This window comes from Amblyomma americanum, chromosome 11 (genome assembly GCF_052857255.1).
Source record: "Amblyomma americanum isolate KBUSLIRL-KWMA chromosome 11, ASM5285725v1, whole genome shotgun sequence".
NCBI classification, from domain to species: Eukaryota; Metazoa; Arthropoda; class Arachnida; order Ixodida; family Ixodidae; genus Amblyomma; species Amblyomma americanum.
The window spans coordinates 5,001,247-5,019,846 of NC_135507.1; the positions used below are offsets into that span (position 1 = coordinate 5,001,247).

The 18,600-nt window shown below is 47.3% G+C and overlaps 1 protein-coding gene across 1 annotated transcript; it reads left to right on the forward strand.

Moving 5' to 3' along the window:
* Window positions 1-247: 247 nt before the first annotated feature.
* On the forward strand, window positions 248-17,417 carry LOC144111409 (sodium-dependent proline transporter-like). The gene is made up of 15 exons (XM_077644692.1): window positions 248-622; window positions 890-1,293; window positions 2,592-2,723; window positions 4,005-4,209; window positions 4,585-4,731; window positions 5,391-5,523; window positions 7,185-7,319; window positions 7,982-8,085; window positions 9,050-9,174; window positions 11,005-11,117; window positions 11,683-11,811; window positions 12,449-12,548; window positions 14,102-14,202; window positions 14,689-14,844; window positions 16,989-17,417. Exons 2-15 carry the CDS (start codon window positions 1,131-1,133, stop codon window positions 17,391-17,393), a joined length of 2,148 nt encoding a protein of 715 aa, XP_077500818.1. The 5' UTR covers window positions 248-622; window positions 890-1,130; the 3' UTR covers window positions 17,394-17,417.
* The last annotated feature ends 1,183 nt before the right edge of the window (window positions 17,418-18,600 follow it).

Below are 18,600 nucleotides of genomic sequence, written 5' to 3' on the forward strand. Positions count from 1 at the left end.
TCCCAGATTATATTCCTATCTTCTTTGCGGAATTTTTGGCTCTTGGTATGGCCCTTCACAAAATTCCATGCCATGTGTCTCATGTTATTATTCTCGCTGATTGTTTGTCAGTGTTAGTCTCCCTTGACACTTCACAAGAAGATTTTTTGAGACGTATCCTGCGATTTTTTGTCACATGCACTTTGAAGGTGGTCCGTTTTGTCTGGGTCCCTGGCCATGCAGGTATTCATTCAAGTGAGGTGGCTGATTACTTAGCAAGGTCGGCTCTTGACGGGTCAGTGACACATCCCGTCCCGAATTTCAGCCTGCTGGCGATTTCCAGGTTTCAGCGGTTCCTGCATATATCATCCAGGTTACGAGATCCCTTACTAAATACCGCAGACTATCAGCACTTAGCATATAATTGGAACGTCCGTTCGTGTAAATCCAGGCTGTGTGAGGTAACAATGACGCGGTTGCGGTGCAGGATTCCAAGTTTGAATTTATATCTATGCAGGTGTGGGCTGACACCGACGAACCTATGTGACGCATGTGGGAAAGTTGAATCTTTAGACCATTTTCTCCTCTACTGCCCAAAGTTCGCACTTCAGAGGAAGATTTACCTGGAGGTCCCTCTCTCCAGGTTAGGGCTCCCTTTATCTTTGCTAGTATTATTATCGTTTGGTGCGAACGCCAAGGGATTTGCATTGGGTTCTATTTGTGGGTTTCTCCACGATTACATAATTGCAACTGGTAGGTTGATGTGCTAATTCTTTTATTGTTCTACGGGCTCTTCTTTTTCACCAAAATGATGTCTGTTATTTAACTGTCAATTTTGTTCTCTTGTTTTTATTCATTGATTTTTCAAAATTCACGATTGGTGCTACATTTTTGTCATCATCTTCCATAGAAACTTCTTTGTTTATTCAACTACACCTTGGCCAATCCCCCCGCGTGGGTATGTGCCATATACCTGGGGTGAAGAAGAAGAAGAAGAAGCTCGGGTCGCGGGGGCCAGCTTCGCGAGACTGGAGACGAATTCCACCGCTGCTGCAGCAAGGAGGCACAGGCCGGGATAATCAGGCCGCAGGTCGAGGCGGAGGTCAGGGCGAAGGCTCAGTCCAAAATCGAGCGTCGAGCACTGCGGCAGAATGGCGGACATGGCTTCACCTCCGCGCCAGGCTAGCACCGGCAGCACTCCCGAGCGCCAGAAGTGGGCCAACAAGATGGAGTTCATCCTCTCCTGCGTCGGCATGTCCGTCGGGCTCGGCAACATCTGGCGGTTCCCGTACATGGCCTACGCCAACGGAGGAGGTACGCGCCTGCAGCATTTTCATAGCATCTAAATCTGCCGCATCCATTTTTAGACGTCTCGCACGTGACGTCATGAGCGCCATGATGGTCCTCCGTGCAAAGATTTGAACAGGATCTCAAGTTAATGGCGGAGATGGAGATAGAGGACTGTAGAAACGCGCACATTTTCGCCAAGCTCCCGGTTAGCCAACAAAGCGGCCACTGTGACCTCAGTTGAAGCCATTTATAATATTCTGGTTTTCTAAAGCTGCATACACTCTAAATTTGCAAGGAGTAATAAGAGAGTGAGCTGTCCTCTAGCGCACACTCTGTTCAGAGGTAGGTAGGCTGCCCATGCCCTATGTTAAAATTCCACCACTAAAAACACGGAATACTTAACCTTCGCAACGGCAACAAATTTTCTCTTCTAAAAATGGGAAGTTCCAGCAGTTGCGAAGATTTTAACCGTGGTTTAAGCCTCCTCTGTATGCTAATCTTCAATAAAACGGAGAGTTGAGCTAGCTGGTACATACTGCTGGGAATAACTGCTGATACGAGGGACAAAGAAAGAGAAAGACGAAAACAATAGGGCCTGTTGTCCTGTTGTCTTCTTCTTTCTTTGTCCCTAGACTCAGCGCTGTTATTCCCAGCAGTATGTTAACCTCAAGACCTCCGGTGCAGAATTTGAAAGCCTCCTCTCACTGCCAACTGCATCAAGTTACTATGCCTTGCGGTGGAAATATACCTCTTATGTCAAGTGTAAGCATTCTTATAAAAAGTGATTGACATCTGTCCCTAGACTTGGACAGCATACTCTGCCCCTAAGAGGAAGTGCGCTAGAGGACAGCTTACTTCTTTTTTACTCACACATAGTCGTATTCGTGTTTAGTGTGTGTACAGCTTTTTCTGATGTGTGCCTTGCATTAGACACTTACGCGATTCAAGCAAGCTTTTCGTTCATAACAGCTCTGCGTAAGGTACTGGGGCGAAGAGCTTCGGGAATTCTCGTCCGGTTAGCTGGCATAACTATACGCCCTCCGCGTAGGCGCTTGGCTGCGGTGTGTGTGTGTGTATAGCTTCCTCATTCTGCCTCGGCGGGCTTTACTCTTATGCAAAGGGTTCCCCACTGAAAGCCGTCTGTGTGATAAGCAGTCGGAATAGCCTCGATTCTGGAACATATAAAGTTGATTTAGCATTAGAGCGTTGGCTTGCGTAAATACAAACATTTCGTTTTCGGCTCTACCCTGCTGCATAAAGGAAACAATTTCTTTTCCCAAAAGGGCTAATTTATACTTTTTATGATTATTTTCTGCTTCCAGCCGCCTTCCTGATTCCCTACACCATCCTGATGATCACCGTCGGCAAGCCTATGTACTACCTGGAGCTCGTGCTCGGCCAGTTCCAGAGCCTGGGACAGACGCACGCCTTCAACTGCTTCCCGCTTGCCAAAGGTACGCCGTCTGCCGCTTGGCTTCATTCTTGATTGATTGTGGTCTTCTTTTGTTCAGCCCGGTGTAAGACGCTAAGGGCGCAGGTATTTCAGAGAGCTGAGGACTCTCCCGTAAAAGTTGGGGCTCACACTGCCTCGTCATTGTTGCGATACACTTTCCTATTTTATGTTTCCATATCTGCACCTATATTTCCATTATAAGGATGGCCTATCACGGATTGAGATTTGGAACATATTGGGTGGAACAGAGCAAATTAGCGAAAGACAGAAAGAACAAGCAAGCGTAGACGAGTGCTTGTATGTGTAGTTTCCTTGTTCTTTATTTCGTCTGGTGGCGCTGTTCATCCAATACACAACTATACAAACTTGCCCAAGTTTCCATACAACTACCGATTTAGGAGCCTCAGCATTAGACACGAAGATTTAACGGCAAAATAGCTGATTTTTATCGTATTCCGACAGGTAGTATTCCGTAAGCAAGATCGCTTGTTCTCATGCGAGCTACAGAGATGGCAGACAAATGGTATGAAGATAATTATCTGAAAAATGAAACACGCTCGAATACAAGGGCGTTCGAGTATTCGAATTTTTCAAATAGCAAATCGAATATTCGCCTGTTCGATTCATTGACCGGATAATATAGTGCACGTTCAAAATTACAATAGTTGCATCTTCTCATTACTAAGGTATGGGGCGGAAACTTGCAGGCTAATGAAAATACTTGAAATTAAATTGCAGACAGTGCAATGAGCTATGAAAAGGTAAATCTCAAGTGTAATGTTGAGGAAGGAAGAAGGTAGAACGGGTCATGAAACAAAGGCGAGTTGATGACATTCTAGTTGAAATCAAGAAATGGGCACGGACAGGCGATGTATTGCGAAAGAAAGATAGGCAAGGGTAAGGGTCTTTGTGTGTAACGGAGGTGGATTCCAAGAGGATGACAGCGTAGCTGAGGGCGGAAAAGAGTCTGGTTGGCGGAGATAAGGTGACCGCAGCTAACACAGGACAGGATTAATTGGAGGGATATGATAGAGGCCTTTGTCCTGCAGTGGTCGTAGTTATGACTACTAACGAGAACGGACCCTTGGGGATGGACCAGTTGTGTTTCCAGCGTTGTCCTGTATACTTCTCCTGCTTGTGAACGGCTCCTTCACCTGATTTTCGACGTACCATGCATTAACTGTCCCACCAAGCTGCGCTTCTTCAATACGGGCCCTTAAATACGCAGAGGTGTGTAGTCGGGTACGTCCTTGGTCCTCACCCTCCGCTGTCCATCATGCAGGCGTGGGCGTGTGCATGACGTACACGTGCTTCTTCATCTGCCTGTACTTCAACGTGCTGCTCGCGTACGCCATGGTGTACATGGTGCACTCGTTCAAGTCGCCGCTGCCGTGGAGCACCTGCGACCCGGCGTGGGCGGACGAGAACTGCTTTGTCCGGGACACCGACGTGAGCTGCCGCACCGTGGAGAGCAACCTGTACAAAGTGTGAGCGCATCCATCGCCATGCATCGCTGCGTGCTGTGTCGCCAAGTGGCGGTGACGCAAGGCAAAACAACAGGATGACCAAGGCTCCGCAGCGGAAATGCTTCATTTGTGTGAATTTCTGGCGCACAAAGTAAAAAAAAAAAGAATGTGGCGGTGCCGCGGCTATGTACGCACCTGCACTTCGAGGTCGTCGAGGTTCTAATAACAAAGGCTTTCGCGCGCTTCTGTTAGAACACGGCTCGTAGCTTTAAAGTAACGCCCTTATATCGTAGCGAACGCTCCGAAGCATAGCAAACCGACGCTCGTGGCCAGGATTCTTACGGAACAATCTAGTTAGGTATATGCAGATGACTGATTTTACATTGTCTTTGGCAGGTTCGGAAAGGTGCAGGAGGAACACACCAACAACACGGTGATCCTGGACCGCGACGGTATCCCGTTCGCGGTGCCCCGCGACGTCTATTTGAATCTGACGCACGGCTGCACCAACGCCACGCAGACAGCGGCGGAGCAGTTCTTCTAGTGAGTCTATCATATTGTGATGTAGGATATTCTAGTTCCCTATATGGTTAACCCCCAAGAGTAAACCTAGAAAGTTCGTGGCGATTTCTTCCATATTTTCTTCAGTCGTGATTGCGCTTTTCGGCCAGCCATGACGCCACCTATAATACAATATTCCACAAGGCACAATGCATCCTGCAGGAGGTTTGAAAGGTTAGCAAAGGTCAGTTTGGCAATGCCGAAGGCTCCGCAACAGGCTGTTCTCAATGCATGAATAGGAATTTCGGCACCTGAAATTTTCCCCTGTGTATACTACATGGGAAGGCGGACATGCCATCAAAACAAACTCGAAAAGGAGAGTAAGTTTTTGGCCTTAACGCGTAACAAAAGCCTGATATAAAAGAGGAATGTAATGCTCATGAATACTGCACTTCGAAAAGGAAGCGCACCATTTTTAAGGCGATATTCTGAGATGAAACGTGTTAGAAAGACCCGTGAACGTCCGCCAGTAATACTTCTGTCTTCGAGGCGAATGTCACGCCCCTGCAGCCGCGCTCGTTCGAGGAATCCTCTCACACCACCGCTCTGCCACTGCTGATATAGCAGGAACAGCGTAAGGATTTGTATTGCCCCAAAAGAAACGCTATAATAAACAGGGTTTGGAACTTTTGCTTCTGCAGCAAGAGCGTGCTTTCCATCAGCGGCGGCATTGACGAGCCTGGCAAGCTGAAGTGGGACCTCACGGTGTCCCTCTTCCTCGCCTGGGTCTTCGTCTGCGTCGCCCTGCTCAAAGGAATCAAGACATCTGGAAAGGTGTGTGCGTTCTCGAGCTGTGGAGTAAACCCCGAGCTCCCCTGATGATGATGTGGTCCGGCTACTTTGAATCGGGTGGACATGCACGTGCTGCCCCCCCCCCCCCCACACACACACACACGCATAAATATAAAGAATGGGAACTGCGACACCCAGCAACAATTGCACAAAAAAATTGGAGGAGACACTTAAGCTCCAACCTAAGGGCATGGCGCCATAGCGTAATGGGTTAATTCCCACACATGCTTAATGTCATTGTCTACTTTACCTTCATAGATTCTTGGAAGTCCTCATATTCCTATTGGCCCAGTGGTGCAGCCGTTAAGCGATGCGCCTATGCCATGATATGGCAGGTGATCCAAGCGGTGGGCCTTGTGCGACCCTGGTAGATCTTCCCGAGCTATCAAACACTAATTAAAATTTTAACTGCCACCTGCCATGGCGGACACTTTTCTCACTACGGCAGTTTTCTCACTAAAACGACGGAGCTGCACTAAAGAAATACAGTCTAAATACCTTCATCGGTGCTATAACTGGATTTTTCATACAATGATGATTTAACATGTATGGTGACGTGAACCGAAGGCTGTGGTAGCCACATAATGTCCTCCTTCGAGGAACGTTTGCATCTGGCGAAGGAGCGTTTTTCTTCAAGCTTAATTCTAGCAAGAATCTTCAGAAAGCCGGATGCGCATTGCGGCGAGAACGCAAGGAAACGCAGTAAGCGATATTCAAACGTGGAATGCACGCGAGGAATCCCATACTGTGGAAATAACCTTTCCGTATGTGCCGCGGTAATTCTGATTGCCGTCTTTTGGAGGACGAGCATTATACTTAGGTTTGTTTTACATGTAGTGCCCCATGCAAAGCGAAATTAATCTGTGTGTTATTAAAATAATGTGTGGTAAGTTGTAAGCTTGTGCTTCGGGGAAAACTCACTGCGATATTTAGAGAGGAAGCCTACAGATTTCGAAAAGCTTGGTTTCAATGTGCATTACATGTTCAGACCACCTTATGCGGGAGTCGGAAACGACGTCTAGTGATTTAAACTTGTCCACAATTTGTATCTGACTATGGAGCTGTTGTCTCTACGGGGAATGACGTCATGTCTGGTCTAGTGATGCCACTTTCTTCCGTATATGGTTTATGGGGGTTCAATGTCCCAAAGCGACTCAGGCTACGAGAGACGCCGTAGTGAAGGGCTCCGGAAATTTAGACCACCTGGGGTTCTTTTACGTGCACTGACATCGTACAGCACACGGGCCTCTAGAATTTCGCCTCCATCGAAATTCGACCGCCGCGGCCGAACCCGCGTCTTTCGGGCCAGCAGCCGAGCGCCATAACCACTCAGCCACCGCGGAATGCTAGTTACGCATTGTCCCACACATCTGCTAGCGCCCCCTATCGGCCGCCAGTGTAGACTTCCATTGTTCAAACTTTCAATGATTTTAGAACGTGTCCACGAAAACATCGAGACGGCTTTACCTCGCTGTGATGATTACGGGAAGACCACCTAGAACCCGAATCCTGTGGGAACGTTCTGCCTATTCTAACCAGAGGTTATCACACAAAAAAATGCGACTCTTTCTATTGAAGTGTTATAGGCCGCAAGGCTTACAGGCGCTGGCTGGGATAGGTACATACTCCTTTCTCCCACACAGATTGTGTACTTCACTGCCCCGGCCCCGTACGTCATCCTAAGCGTGCTTCTTATCCGGGGCCTCACTCTGCCGGGTGCGGGCACGGGCATCGCCTACCTGTTCATACCGCAGTGGGAGAAGCTGTTCTCCGGCTTCGTAAGTCGTTACGCCATTTGACTAATCCCCTCCTCCCACTCCTACAGTGTGCCGCATAGCCCATAGTGTTGATTTGGCACAAAAAAGCTTGAACCATTAGAGGGACCATTAAATGATATTTACTGAGGTCAGGAAAAGCGCACGAGGGATCGATGTTCCATCAGTCGTCATCGCACCGCAATTTTTTTTATCTAGCTTCATTAACGCCGAAGATATCGGTGAATAAAGCGACCTTTCCCTCAACCCTTTTAACGATCTCTTTCCTGTTCTCTCGCTCAGCTCATACAAGCCAACATGCCAGAAAAACAAAATAAAGAAAGCAGGTAGGGAATGCACCCCGCCGCGCCCCAACCCGCTGGCGTCATTTGGGCACGCACCCATTGAGAAGGCTCGCCCAGAATACCCTCTCTTGTCAGAGGTTGAAGAGCGCTGTCGGCTGCGAGCTGCAATCTCCAAAAAATAATAATTTAATTATAAGTTTCCTTTAGAGCTTTGAAATTTCACTTGAATACCTACGACTACCTCTAAAGATCTGCTGTATTAAAATATGACGTCAAAATCATTTCGACGTCCCTTTAACCATCAATGTTGAATCGGCCTTGCCTAAAAAAGCAATGCAACACTCTTAACATACACCTGATCAACCTCTGTCTCTTTTTCAGGTGTGGCAGCAGGCGTGCCAGCAGATATTCTACTCGCTCGGTGCCTCTATGGGCACAATCATATGCCTGGGCAGCTTCAACGATTTTCGCAACGACCTCCGCCGGTGAGCAGAGCGCTCACTGCTATAGCTATAGGACTGAGGCTTGTTTGCCTAATCAACGATTCCATATCATACTATTTTTTTTTCTCGCGCAACAAGAGGGGTAATTTCTTTTTCTCATCGGTAGTGTCACATTCTTTGCCAGTTGAACAGAAACGGATGTCGTGCACAGCACTGCGCCCCTGGATCTCTGCTTGTGATTCTTAAGCTCACACACGAAAACGGCGCATACTCCAAGGGAGATGGAAACGCCTACAGTGATTTCCAAAGCGTTAGGTTGTTAGTTTAAGCAGAAAGGAAAGGCACGGTAACAATGTAGCTTTGGCAGAGTCCTGCACTGCACCATGAGGGAAGGTGTAAACGGGCTACATTCCGAACCACCACACTTAGCAAACGGGCCGACTGTCTGCGCGCTGTCTATGGGGTATGGGGTGCTGCCAAACACCGACTGTCATGTAACTCCCTCAAAAGCTATATTAGATGATCAACTTCCAAAACTCTTCGATTCAGGACCGTTTTATGCGTTTTACCTCGTGGTCTCAACTTATTCGATTCCTAGTTTTTAAGAGCGCGTGTGTGCAGCCCCTTGCCATGAAACGGTCTTCGTTGGGCTTTTAGCTTTACCTACACTACCGATACTGCTACTAACTTCACGTAAACAAAAAAGGAACGTTCTCAGAGCTGTCTTTTCGCAGAAGACCTAAATCCTCGAACTCATGCCAGCACGAAATAAATAATTGCCATTTCACCTCACTTTAGGTTCACTCGAGGTCTTAAGCTTGGCGATAAACCATCATGCTATGACACATGACCTACACAGAGTGAGTCGCGTCGTAACAATATTAAAAGATATGGTCAGAATCAGTTCAGTGCCATGTGTGGTAAGCAAAGCGATCAAAATCTTTTTTTTTTTTTACGAGAAGGGTCATGCGTTAAGTCATATGTTCCGTCTCCGGCTTCCTCGCAGAGACATCATGATCATCACCATGGCCGACTTCTTCACGAGCCTGTCAGGCGGCCTAGTCGTGTTCGCCGTGCTAGGCAACATGGCCTACAACCTGGACCTGCCCGTCTCCAGCGTCGCCGAGAAAGGTCACTCTTCCTATTCCCCGCTATCAAACGCTCGCCCCTATAAGTGCGCTTCGGGTACAGGCTTATATGGACCACAAGAACACTTACGTTACAATGTTTACGCTGCCTACGTCGTTAATGAAGCGTTCGACCACCATAGAATGACTATGATCAGATGTCACAATCACGATCATGTGCCCAGACGCCTACAGAACATGTAAGGGCAATTATTCAGTCATTTACGAGAACTGTCTTCGATCCGACGTGACAAACTCAATCGTAACCTGCCTTGTACACGTTGTAGAAAATACGTAAAAGATTGAAGTTACAATTACTAAACGTGAAATGTAAATAATTACCGTGGTAAGTTGAAGTCCCAGGAAAGTAACTGAACAATTACAGGAAAATAATCAGTTAATATTGAGTTTTTTCTTCCAACATTTATTGCCATAACACAAATACATTGAAACTACAATAAACTACTGCGGCTGCTTGATATTTTGTTACACGTTCTTAACTTTCAAGAGGAGTCGTTTTTGAAAATCGTCGTCGCTATATTTCCTCACATTTCCCCTTGAAATGTTCAGTAGCTGCACTGAACGCTCTCTCAGTGTACGAGCTGGAGGGAAGGGCGGATTGCATGATCCCATTACGCATCCGCTCATAGCTGCGCATTGCTTCGATGCTAGTGAGTGTCCTAGCTCTCAATGAAGCGCCGCGCTGCGTTGTCGCTCCGTTATTTGTGTGTAAGCTTCCGAACTGAATGTGGCGGGAAGTAAGTTGTACGCCATCTGAGAGGACGGGGGTCCCTGCAGAGTGTTCACGTGATATTCTTCGGGACGAAAACTACCGTAGAAGACTGAGGTGACGCGGTTGTGGTCCGAACATGATCAAACGCGATGCTTCCCCGCAGCTGATTCATTGCCGCTCTGACATGAAGGAAATATCCTCTCGTTTTCCGCAGGTTCAGGGTCTCAACGTTGTACCATAGGTCACACTTGTGTTTGAAAAAAAAAACTGATGCATAATCACCATCATGAGCCTCACTATACCCACTGCAGGAAACCTGCCTCACCCACGTCCCTGCAATCAAACCTTTCTGTTGCCAGCTGTGCCCACCGTATTGCCGCAGACTTCTTAATCTCATCCGGCCACCTAACTTTCTGCCGCACCCGCTTACTTTCCCTTGGAATCCACTCCGTTATCCTTAAGGCCGGGCGGCTACCTTGTCTTAGCATTACATGTCCCACCCAAGCCCATTTCGTCCTCTTGATTTCGACTAAGATGTTATTAACCCGCGTTTGTTTCCTCACCCGCTCTGCCCGCTTCCGGCCCTTAACGTTGCACCTACCATTTTTTTTCCATAGCTCGCTGCATTGTCCTTAACTGGAGCTGAACCCTTTTTGTTAGCTTCCATGTTTCTGCCCCATAGGTGAGTAGCAGTAAGATACAGCTGTTGTATACTTTTCTCTTGAGGAATATTGGTAAACTGCTTTTCATGATCTGAGAGAACGTTCCATGTGCGCTCCACCCCATTCTTAATCTTCTAATTATATTCCTCTCGTGATCCGGATCAGTAGCCGCTACCTGCCCTAAGTAGACATATTCAAAACTAATAATATAACTATCGCTATAACCACGACAGTCACTGACTACTACTGTCACGTCTGATGTCTGGCCTTCATTGCCGATGGTCACCCACTGCTATCTTATGCTCTATTGCTGCCGGTATGCGATAGCGTGGTGACGTCATGAGGATCTTGTACCACTTTTCGTGGCCAACCCCGCCGGGTTCCATTGCTGATGAGCCATGTAATGCTTTCGCATTAATAAGCGAACTACCTTACCCAGGGCACGGCCTGGCGTTCGTGGCGTACCCGGAGGCGGCCAGCCTGATCCCCGGCTCCAACGTGTGGGCCTTTTCCTTCTTCCTCATGCTTCTTCTTCTCGCCGTGGACAGCCAGGTGCAGTTAGAATGCCCGCATGTTCCTATCACATTAGAGTAGAACAAAAAACTCACTACCCATCCTTTTCCAGGACTAGCATAACTGATAGCAACACCTTAATAGTACGTGTCTTCACCTCGAATAACGAAACTGACTTTAAAAGACGGGTAAATAGGTAAATAATGCGTAAACTTCCCTGATGTGCGAATGCAAAATATCCCGCATTTAAGGGCTACGATTGAGAGGATGCTGTGGATTTCAGCGCTGTAGATGGCCGAGTAATTAACCCGTCCTCACTGCAATGTTACTTTTGGGGTAGTTTATTGGCACCACAATGAAAGAAAGCTTAATTACAGCACGAGAGAACACAGGGTACATTAGCGGCTGCTGTCATGGCCCCAGACCAAGATATCGAGTGAAGTTAGGCGAAGCTGAAAATTCATTCTACCTCTGCTCGGCGTCTGTGCAGACATCAAACTAACACTGTCAAATGCAGCCACCCAGTAGATAGCGATGCACCACATATGTAACCGAACGCAGACACTGTGTCATCTTTCTCTTTTATGCGCGCACATGTTCACAGTTCGCAATGTTCGAGTCGTTCCTGGTACCTCTGAAGGACGAGTTTCCCGTGCTGAGGAAGTACCCGTCCACGCTGTCCATAGTGACTTCCACCATCAGTTTCCTGGTGGGATTGTCCATGACGACAGAGGTGGGGAAACTTTGCGTTCCTTCTCTTCAAAATTTTCGCAAAAGCCTGCCCCCCCCCCCCCCCCCACCCCCTCCAACCTTCTCCATCGTCAAACTCCCTTCTACGCTGCACCGCTACCTACTCCGCCCTACCCCACCCTTCTCCCCTTCTCCTTCCAAAAACGCGCTCTCGTCGATAGCTTGCTTTCGTACATGCGCGGGAAGGAATTGAATCCCTCCTTTTTTAGCTTCTACATTAGAGAACATTCTTGCAGGCTAGTTGGCACCTAATGGGCGAATTTGTAGCGCGGAAAGACGAGGACACAAGAAACGGAATGGACATGTACATAGTACTTTGTCCTGTCCACTTCGTTTCTTACGTCCTTGTGTTTCCACGCTAGAAATTCGCCAGATTATACATCAGACTTGGCGCCAAATTTTATTGCTTGACAGCGCCTCCCCCCTCAAGAACAATGAAATCGCGAATGCACATCCCGCCTCTGTATTCGATATTTATATTGCGTGTGACTTGTGACTCTCATTGTAGTGGATTATTGTCGTATGCATAATCTTCTAAGCACCAAAATAAAGGCTGGCTTTACTAATTATACTCCTTGTACTCAATTTGTGTTCATTGAATACTGCTTCGATTCTCGCAGGGCGGACTGTACGTGCTCAACCTGATTGACACGTACATTGGAGGGATGATCCTGCCTATCATCGCCGTCATGGAGTTGTACACGGTGTGCTGGTTCTATGGTGAGATTGCGATATTGGGCCTTACTCAGGCAACGCTATGCAGCCGTAGTGGATGGGGCTTTGTGGCAGTGTCCTTAAAGCCGTTATATAAACGAACAGTGCGTAGGGAGCCACGCTGACGTGTTTAAAAGTGGCGCGAAACAAACCTCTTATCTGGATGTAGTGGTTATATAGAGAGATGTGTAGTAATTGTCTTTCTCTCTGAGTGGAAGGCTGCAGTGACCAGTGCAAGCCATCTATCACTGGGCACACTGCGCCGCCGATAATACCTCTCAGCGCAGTTGTATATATATGCATATACCTCCTCACATGTATGTACTCGTATATAAATATATCCTCACAAGAGGTGCACATAGATATTCTTTTTGCGATTGTGAATGCGTATTCTTTTGATTAAGGCTATGCGCAATTATTTTAATCATTTGTGTTTTTTGTTACTGTAATAGTGTTCTGCTGTTCGATACATGCCTATTATGGGTACGCATTTGAATGCACTAACACCAGTGCTTTAACTGTATTGAGAAGGAGGCCGGACCTTTTTCAGGCTCTCCGTGCCTTTAGTCCCAGTCTCCCCTCTCTGTGTCCACTATTAATCAAAAGTTAGACTTCTCAGGCTGCGCCTAACGCTCACAAAAAGAGTCCAAAAGTGAGACCTCCTTTCTCTCTTGTTGCTCCTGTTTTGCGGCATCATCAGCCAGCATTGATAGGAGGGGTACCATTATCGACAGCCCTAACCCGCGCCGACGCCGAAGACGTTTGTGTGAGCCTGGTTGCCATGGCAACACGATGACCACGCGGATTGCTGCTTTCGTATTTGCGAGTTCATAGACGAACAGAAGTTTGCAGTGAAGGACTGCAGCATACAATTCCTGCACAACAAAAAAGCAGTCTGCTTTTAATTTTCTTGTAACCTATACAAGAAGCTGATCACAAGTGAAAATGATAAGCTTTAGAATTCCAATACCTGGCTTGTTTAATAAAGTAAAACATTAGTTCAGTGTTGTGATTGGCTGGCGGAGTAATGCCGGACTCCTCGGACCGTGGACCATTGTTAACAACTGGTATTTTTTAAAGTTGCATCCTATTTTAGAGAGAAGAGACAGGAGAATTCGAGTTGAGGGAAAAGGCAAAAGCTAAATATTGTTCGTTCTGCGCTGCTGTCGCGCGTTTAGGAAAAATATGGTCAGGATATCATTCTTAAAACGCCGTATACTCTCCAAGGTGGCGTTGTGATTGAAAACGAACGGTTTAGAGTCCTTTCAAAATTCAGGTACTTCTATACCACACCTCATCAACAGCACCATCTCATGGTAGCAAACGCTGTCGTATCCGATCGCCGCCTGCTCAAGGCACCGTCAACAACTTATAAACAGCTGCATCTCAAGAGGTGTGGGGATTTTCTTCAATTTAATTTTCAGAGTACATGACCTGCCTTTGTTATGAAAAAGAACAGGCGCTTTTTTACCACTCCTGCACGACTCAGTTGTCACACACACACACAAAAAAACGGATAATGCCGTTCAGTATGCAAATATACTCCCTTTCCGCTGCAGGCCCGCGCAGGATATCCCTCGACGTTGAGTTCATGTTAGGCTCGCCACCGGGCAGCTTCCTGAAACTGTGCTGGGTGCTAGTGTGCCCCGCGGCTCTGACGGTAAGCAAACGCCTGATGATTATCAAGAAGTGACGTTGGCTGGTTCCGACCGATTGGTTGGAGGCCCGAATACGTATGTAACGGCTCAGTAACGACATATGTCCACTATTTCGTGTTACCTTAGCAACTTACACTGCCGTTTTCATTCCTTAAAAAAATTAGGTGCAAAAGGAAATATTACAAAAGTGCTATAAATGCATGCGATTTACATTTAACTGTTATAGCGTAGAAATAGGATATTTGAGGGCGGTTCGAGCTTCTACGCAGATAACGTGATCCGAAACACGTGTGTGCTAGTTAGGCGATGGCGTTGGTCGTTTTGTGCAAAAAGAGCACGCCAACTTAGTGGACAGTTCCAGAAGGTGGGCCCTGGAGTCCTTCTCTGCTGTGCATCTCTTGTACGGCCATGTTCTTTTGGCGCGTGAAACCCCAACAATAACAAATCGCAAAGTTTCTTTCTCTTTTTCTTTGTGCCCCTATTATCAGATCCTGGTGGTCCGCTCTGTCATGACGCACAGCCGCACTTCGGACCGGGGGAAGCTGTACCCGCTGTGGGCCGATATCCTCGGCCTCCTTTTCGTGGTGGTTGGCCTGGCGATGGTTCCCCTCTTCGCCTACCTATACGCCAAGAAAAAAAACTTTGTAAGCGCAACCAGAAGGAACTCTGAATTCATGCTACGTCAGGTAATGTGCGAACATATTGTGACGAAGAAGACGAACTGTGCAGTGGCGCGGGCAGGGGCGCTCGCGCTAGGCCAGCGGCCATTAAATCATCTCATTGCCATCGATCATAGCGTCTCTTTTTTCGGCTGGCCGTCACGTAACAATATGTTATGCATGTGTTAAACAGTATCACAGCTGCTCAGAGCACTTTGTACCACGTCAGTCGGTACGTCGGTCGGTCGGAATTATGTGGTTATTCAAACAAAGTGAAAAATGGGCTTGGGCAGGGCATGTAATGCGAAGGCAAGATAACCTCTGTTCCTTAAGGGTAACGGAGTGGATTCCAAGAGAAAGTAAGCGTAGCAGTGGGCGGCAGAAGGTTATGTGGGCGGATGAGATTAAGAAGTTTGCAGGGATGGGGTGAGCGCAGCTGGCAAAGGACAGGGTTAATTGGACAGACATGAGACAGGCCTTTGCCTTGCAGTGGGCGTAGTCAAGCTGATGATGATTTCTATCTCTTGCATCGAATACGTGGTGCTGCGAATTTTCGGAGACATGGTTGGCGGTGAAAAAATGGAGCCACCTGAATCCCTGGCAGTCAGGCTGCTGCTGCTAACGATGATGATGAATGTCAGCGGCAATTACAGGGCAGGCAATCTTTTCGCCGATGCAATGCAGAATAGCGGATCAGTCCTCTTTCTGCGTAACGGGCACTCATTTGATTTCGATGTCATTCATCCTAGAGTACCGCTCTAGTTCGGCCGCTGTCTTATTCAGTTGCGCATTTGAGCGGTTTAGATCCTTGTTTTCTTTTACGAAGGAAGTTTGGCGTGTTTTTATTTATTCGTAGAGCTCGTTAAAGATAGAGATTCTGTTTCGCAACTTCCCAATTTCTTTCCTTAACCCATCCTCTTCTCTGGAAAGTTCAGCGTTCAACGGAATGAGGAAAAAAACGAAACACCTGGAGTAAAATCTAACAAAATCGAAGCAAAATTTAACCACGGAAGGTGTCTCACGGTAGCAGAACGCACGAGTAGGACTAGTAAGGCTGCTAAGGCTGTTGCTGGCGCGCTAAAAGTTTTCCCCTTACTATTTCCAAACCGGCCGTTTGTTTTCGCGCCGTGCAATAGAGGTTGCGAAAGCCAGCTTAGGATCCCCATCACACCGCTAGCCAAATACTCGGTTCTAAACGCGGCAGCCGTGCGCATCCACCGTTTATTTCTAACAGGCACAAGTGTCCCACAGCTGTGTATGATGTTTTGCAATGTATAACTAGATTGTGCGAACGTTTGTTCATTTTTCGCGATGCGTCTGATAGAGTGACGAGAGTTAAGGCGAATATTTCCGGCCTACAGCCGCATTTACATGAATGCGACAGAAGTCGACTCCCGTCCACCTTTTGAGGGAAAGAGCGGATTTCGAGAAAGAAAGGCGTGACTTGTCCTTACTCTCTCCCTCGGTGTTTTTGCACCTTCCCTCTGTCGCATTCATGTAAATATGCAATTTATGCCTTAACATAAATCGCAAAATTATCATTCGCGAAAGCAAAGAAGGAAGCCAGCTAGCGGTGATCATCCGCGTTATGACGAATATGCAATCGCCGTATACTTGTTGCAATTTGAATGCAAATTGGTTTGAGTGGTCATACAGTTCACGTTGCTCAGTTCGATAGGATTCACTAAGCTTCAAAGGCACTTTCAATACAAAGTACGATTTTTTCAAGAAAATGTTTTCTTCCCTTGGAGTTTGAGTCAGCGTAGTTGAGTTATGTTGATGTGCGACATTAGTAATTTATATCAACTGTTCCGACCTTCTAGCGGTGTGCGATTTGTACTGAAGTAGCGACTAGCGTTTGGGGGGCTTTGCCCAATTTTATTTATTTCGATTGGCTTATGCATGTCATAACCGCTGGTTGGGTGCAGGCTGACTCTCACCTTAATTTTTTACCTTCATTTTGGGAATGACAATTCGACTCGGGGCGGTGGAGGGGAAGGCATTATAAGCGGGTCAGGGTGAGGCCTATCCTACGATGATGTTTCCAGAGCGGAAATATGCTTTCTGACCTATCTTCGGCCGTATAATATGCTCTACTGACCTCTCAATGGAAACGTGTTCTCTTGCAGGACGTCGCAGAGTGTCTCAAGCCCGCGCACGACTGGGGTCCCCAGGACCCGGGCCTGTACGGCAACTACATTGCCTTCGTGCGAAAGAGGGGCTTCAAGAGGAGCGTCTCCGAGGGTGTGGTCGTGGCGGAGGCTGAGGACGCCGTGTCGTCCACTCGGGCCCTGGTCACCTCACCGTCCGACGCTTCGTCTCCGCCACGGGCGGCTGAGCCGGCACGCGGGTTCGTGCCTTTCACCAGCCTTCCGGTGTCTCCGGTGCGGTCGGCGACGTCGCTGCTGGACCAGATGTACATCCTGGGTATGCCCGAGAGGCACGATGTGCTCACTGAAGACGAGGTCAGCGTCGTCACCACCACGCCCAAAGCAGAGCCCGGCGAAGAGATCAATAAAGAGACGAAGGCCTAGACAAGGTCTTGAAATACGAAGACATATTAGGACTACGCTTACACGACGGAAATCTTATGTTTTGAAATCTATGCATTGCTGCTTAATACCACCTATAATATATCATATTATGCTACACGACTCCACTCTACTATACTCTAATGTACTACACTATACTATACTACACTATGATATACTATGCTATACGATTCTGTACTCTTCCAGACAATACTGTGCTATATATACTATACTATACTATACTATACTATACTATACTATACTATACTATACTATACTATACTATACTATACTATACTATACTATACTATACTATACTATACTATACTACATTGCTTATGCACACAATACACACGTTCGACACTGCCACAGAACTAATCCGCTGCAGTATCGTGTAGGACGCGCGTTGGAGTACCAGAGGATGAATGTCCAGCGCTCTCGCGCTCAATGCATATAACATGTTAGAATATCTGGAGACCTCAACTACATCGTGAGTGACCGTGGTGTAGGGGTTACGGTTGTGATCTCCAGTTATTTTTCAAGGACGTTTCTCGAAAAAAACCTTGCGAGCCATATTTATAGTTGCTGTCCAATAGGTGTGAAATCATGGAAGGCATTGTGCAGCGGTTCATTCAACATGTACTTTTGTTCCCTGCTCCCCGCTGTACCGAGGTTCAGGGGCTTAAATCTGTGTAAATTGCTCCGTAATAAAACTTCATACTGATGTTGTGAAATAAAACGCTGGAATTATGACAGTTCGTGCCAGATTTTATTGTAATCTGGCATCATCATCATCATAATCAACCTGACTACGCCAACTGCATTTACCATTCCTCTCCAATACTCCTCTAACTAACCCTGTCCTCGTGCTCTCTTGGCTCGTAGGCTAAACCACTGCTTTTAGCAGAGCTCTTAGATCATACCTGTTGGGAAAGGGAAAGAGTAAGCTTTTGTACGAACTTTTGTAAACTTTTGTGTAAAAGGTGACCGCAACGGATTCTGGGTGGGGTCCTCAGTACAAGACTCCGGTAGCTTACACCATCTCTTTGGCGATGGCGACTAGCGCCTCTCGGTCTTGTCTTGGCCAGCGCCTCTTGGCCAGGGTGCCGCTGGCCAGCGTCACCTCCCACTGCACCAGCGGCGCTTTGTGTGTTTAGCTCTGCATGCCTATGTAATGGGTGTGAATGTGTCACCACACCAGGGGCACATA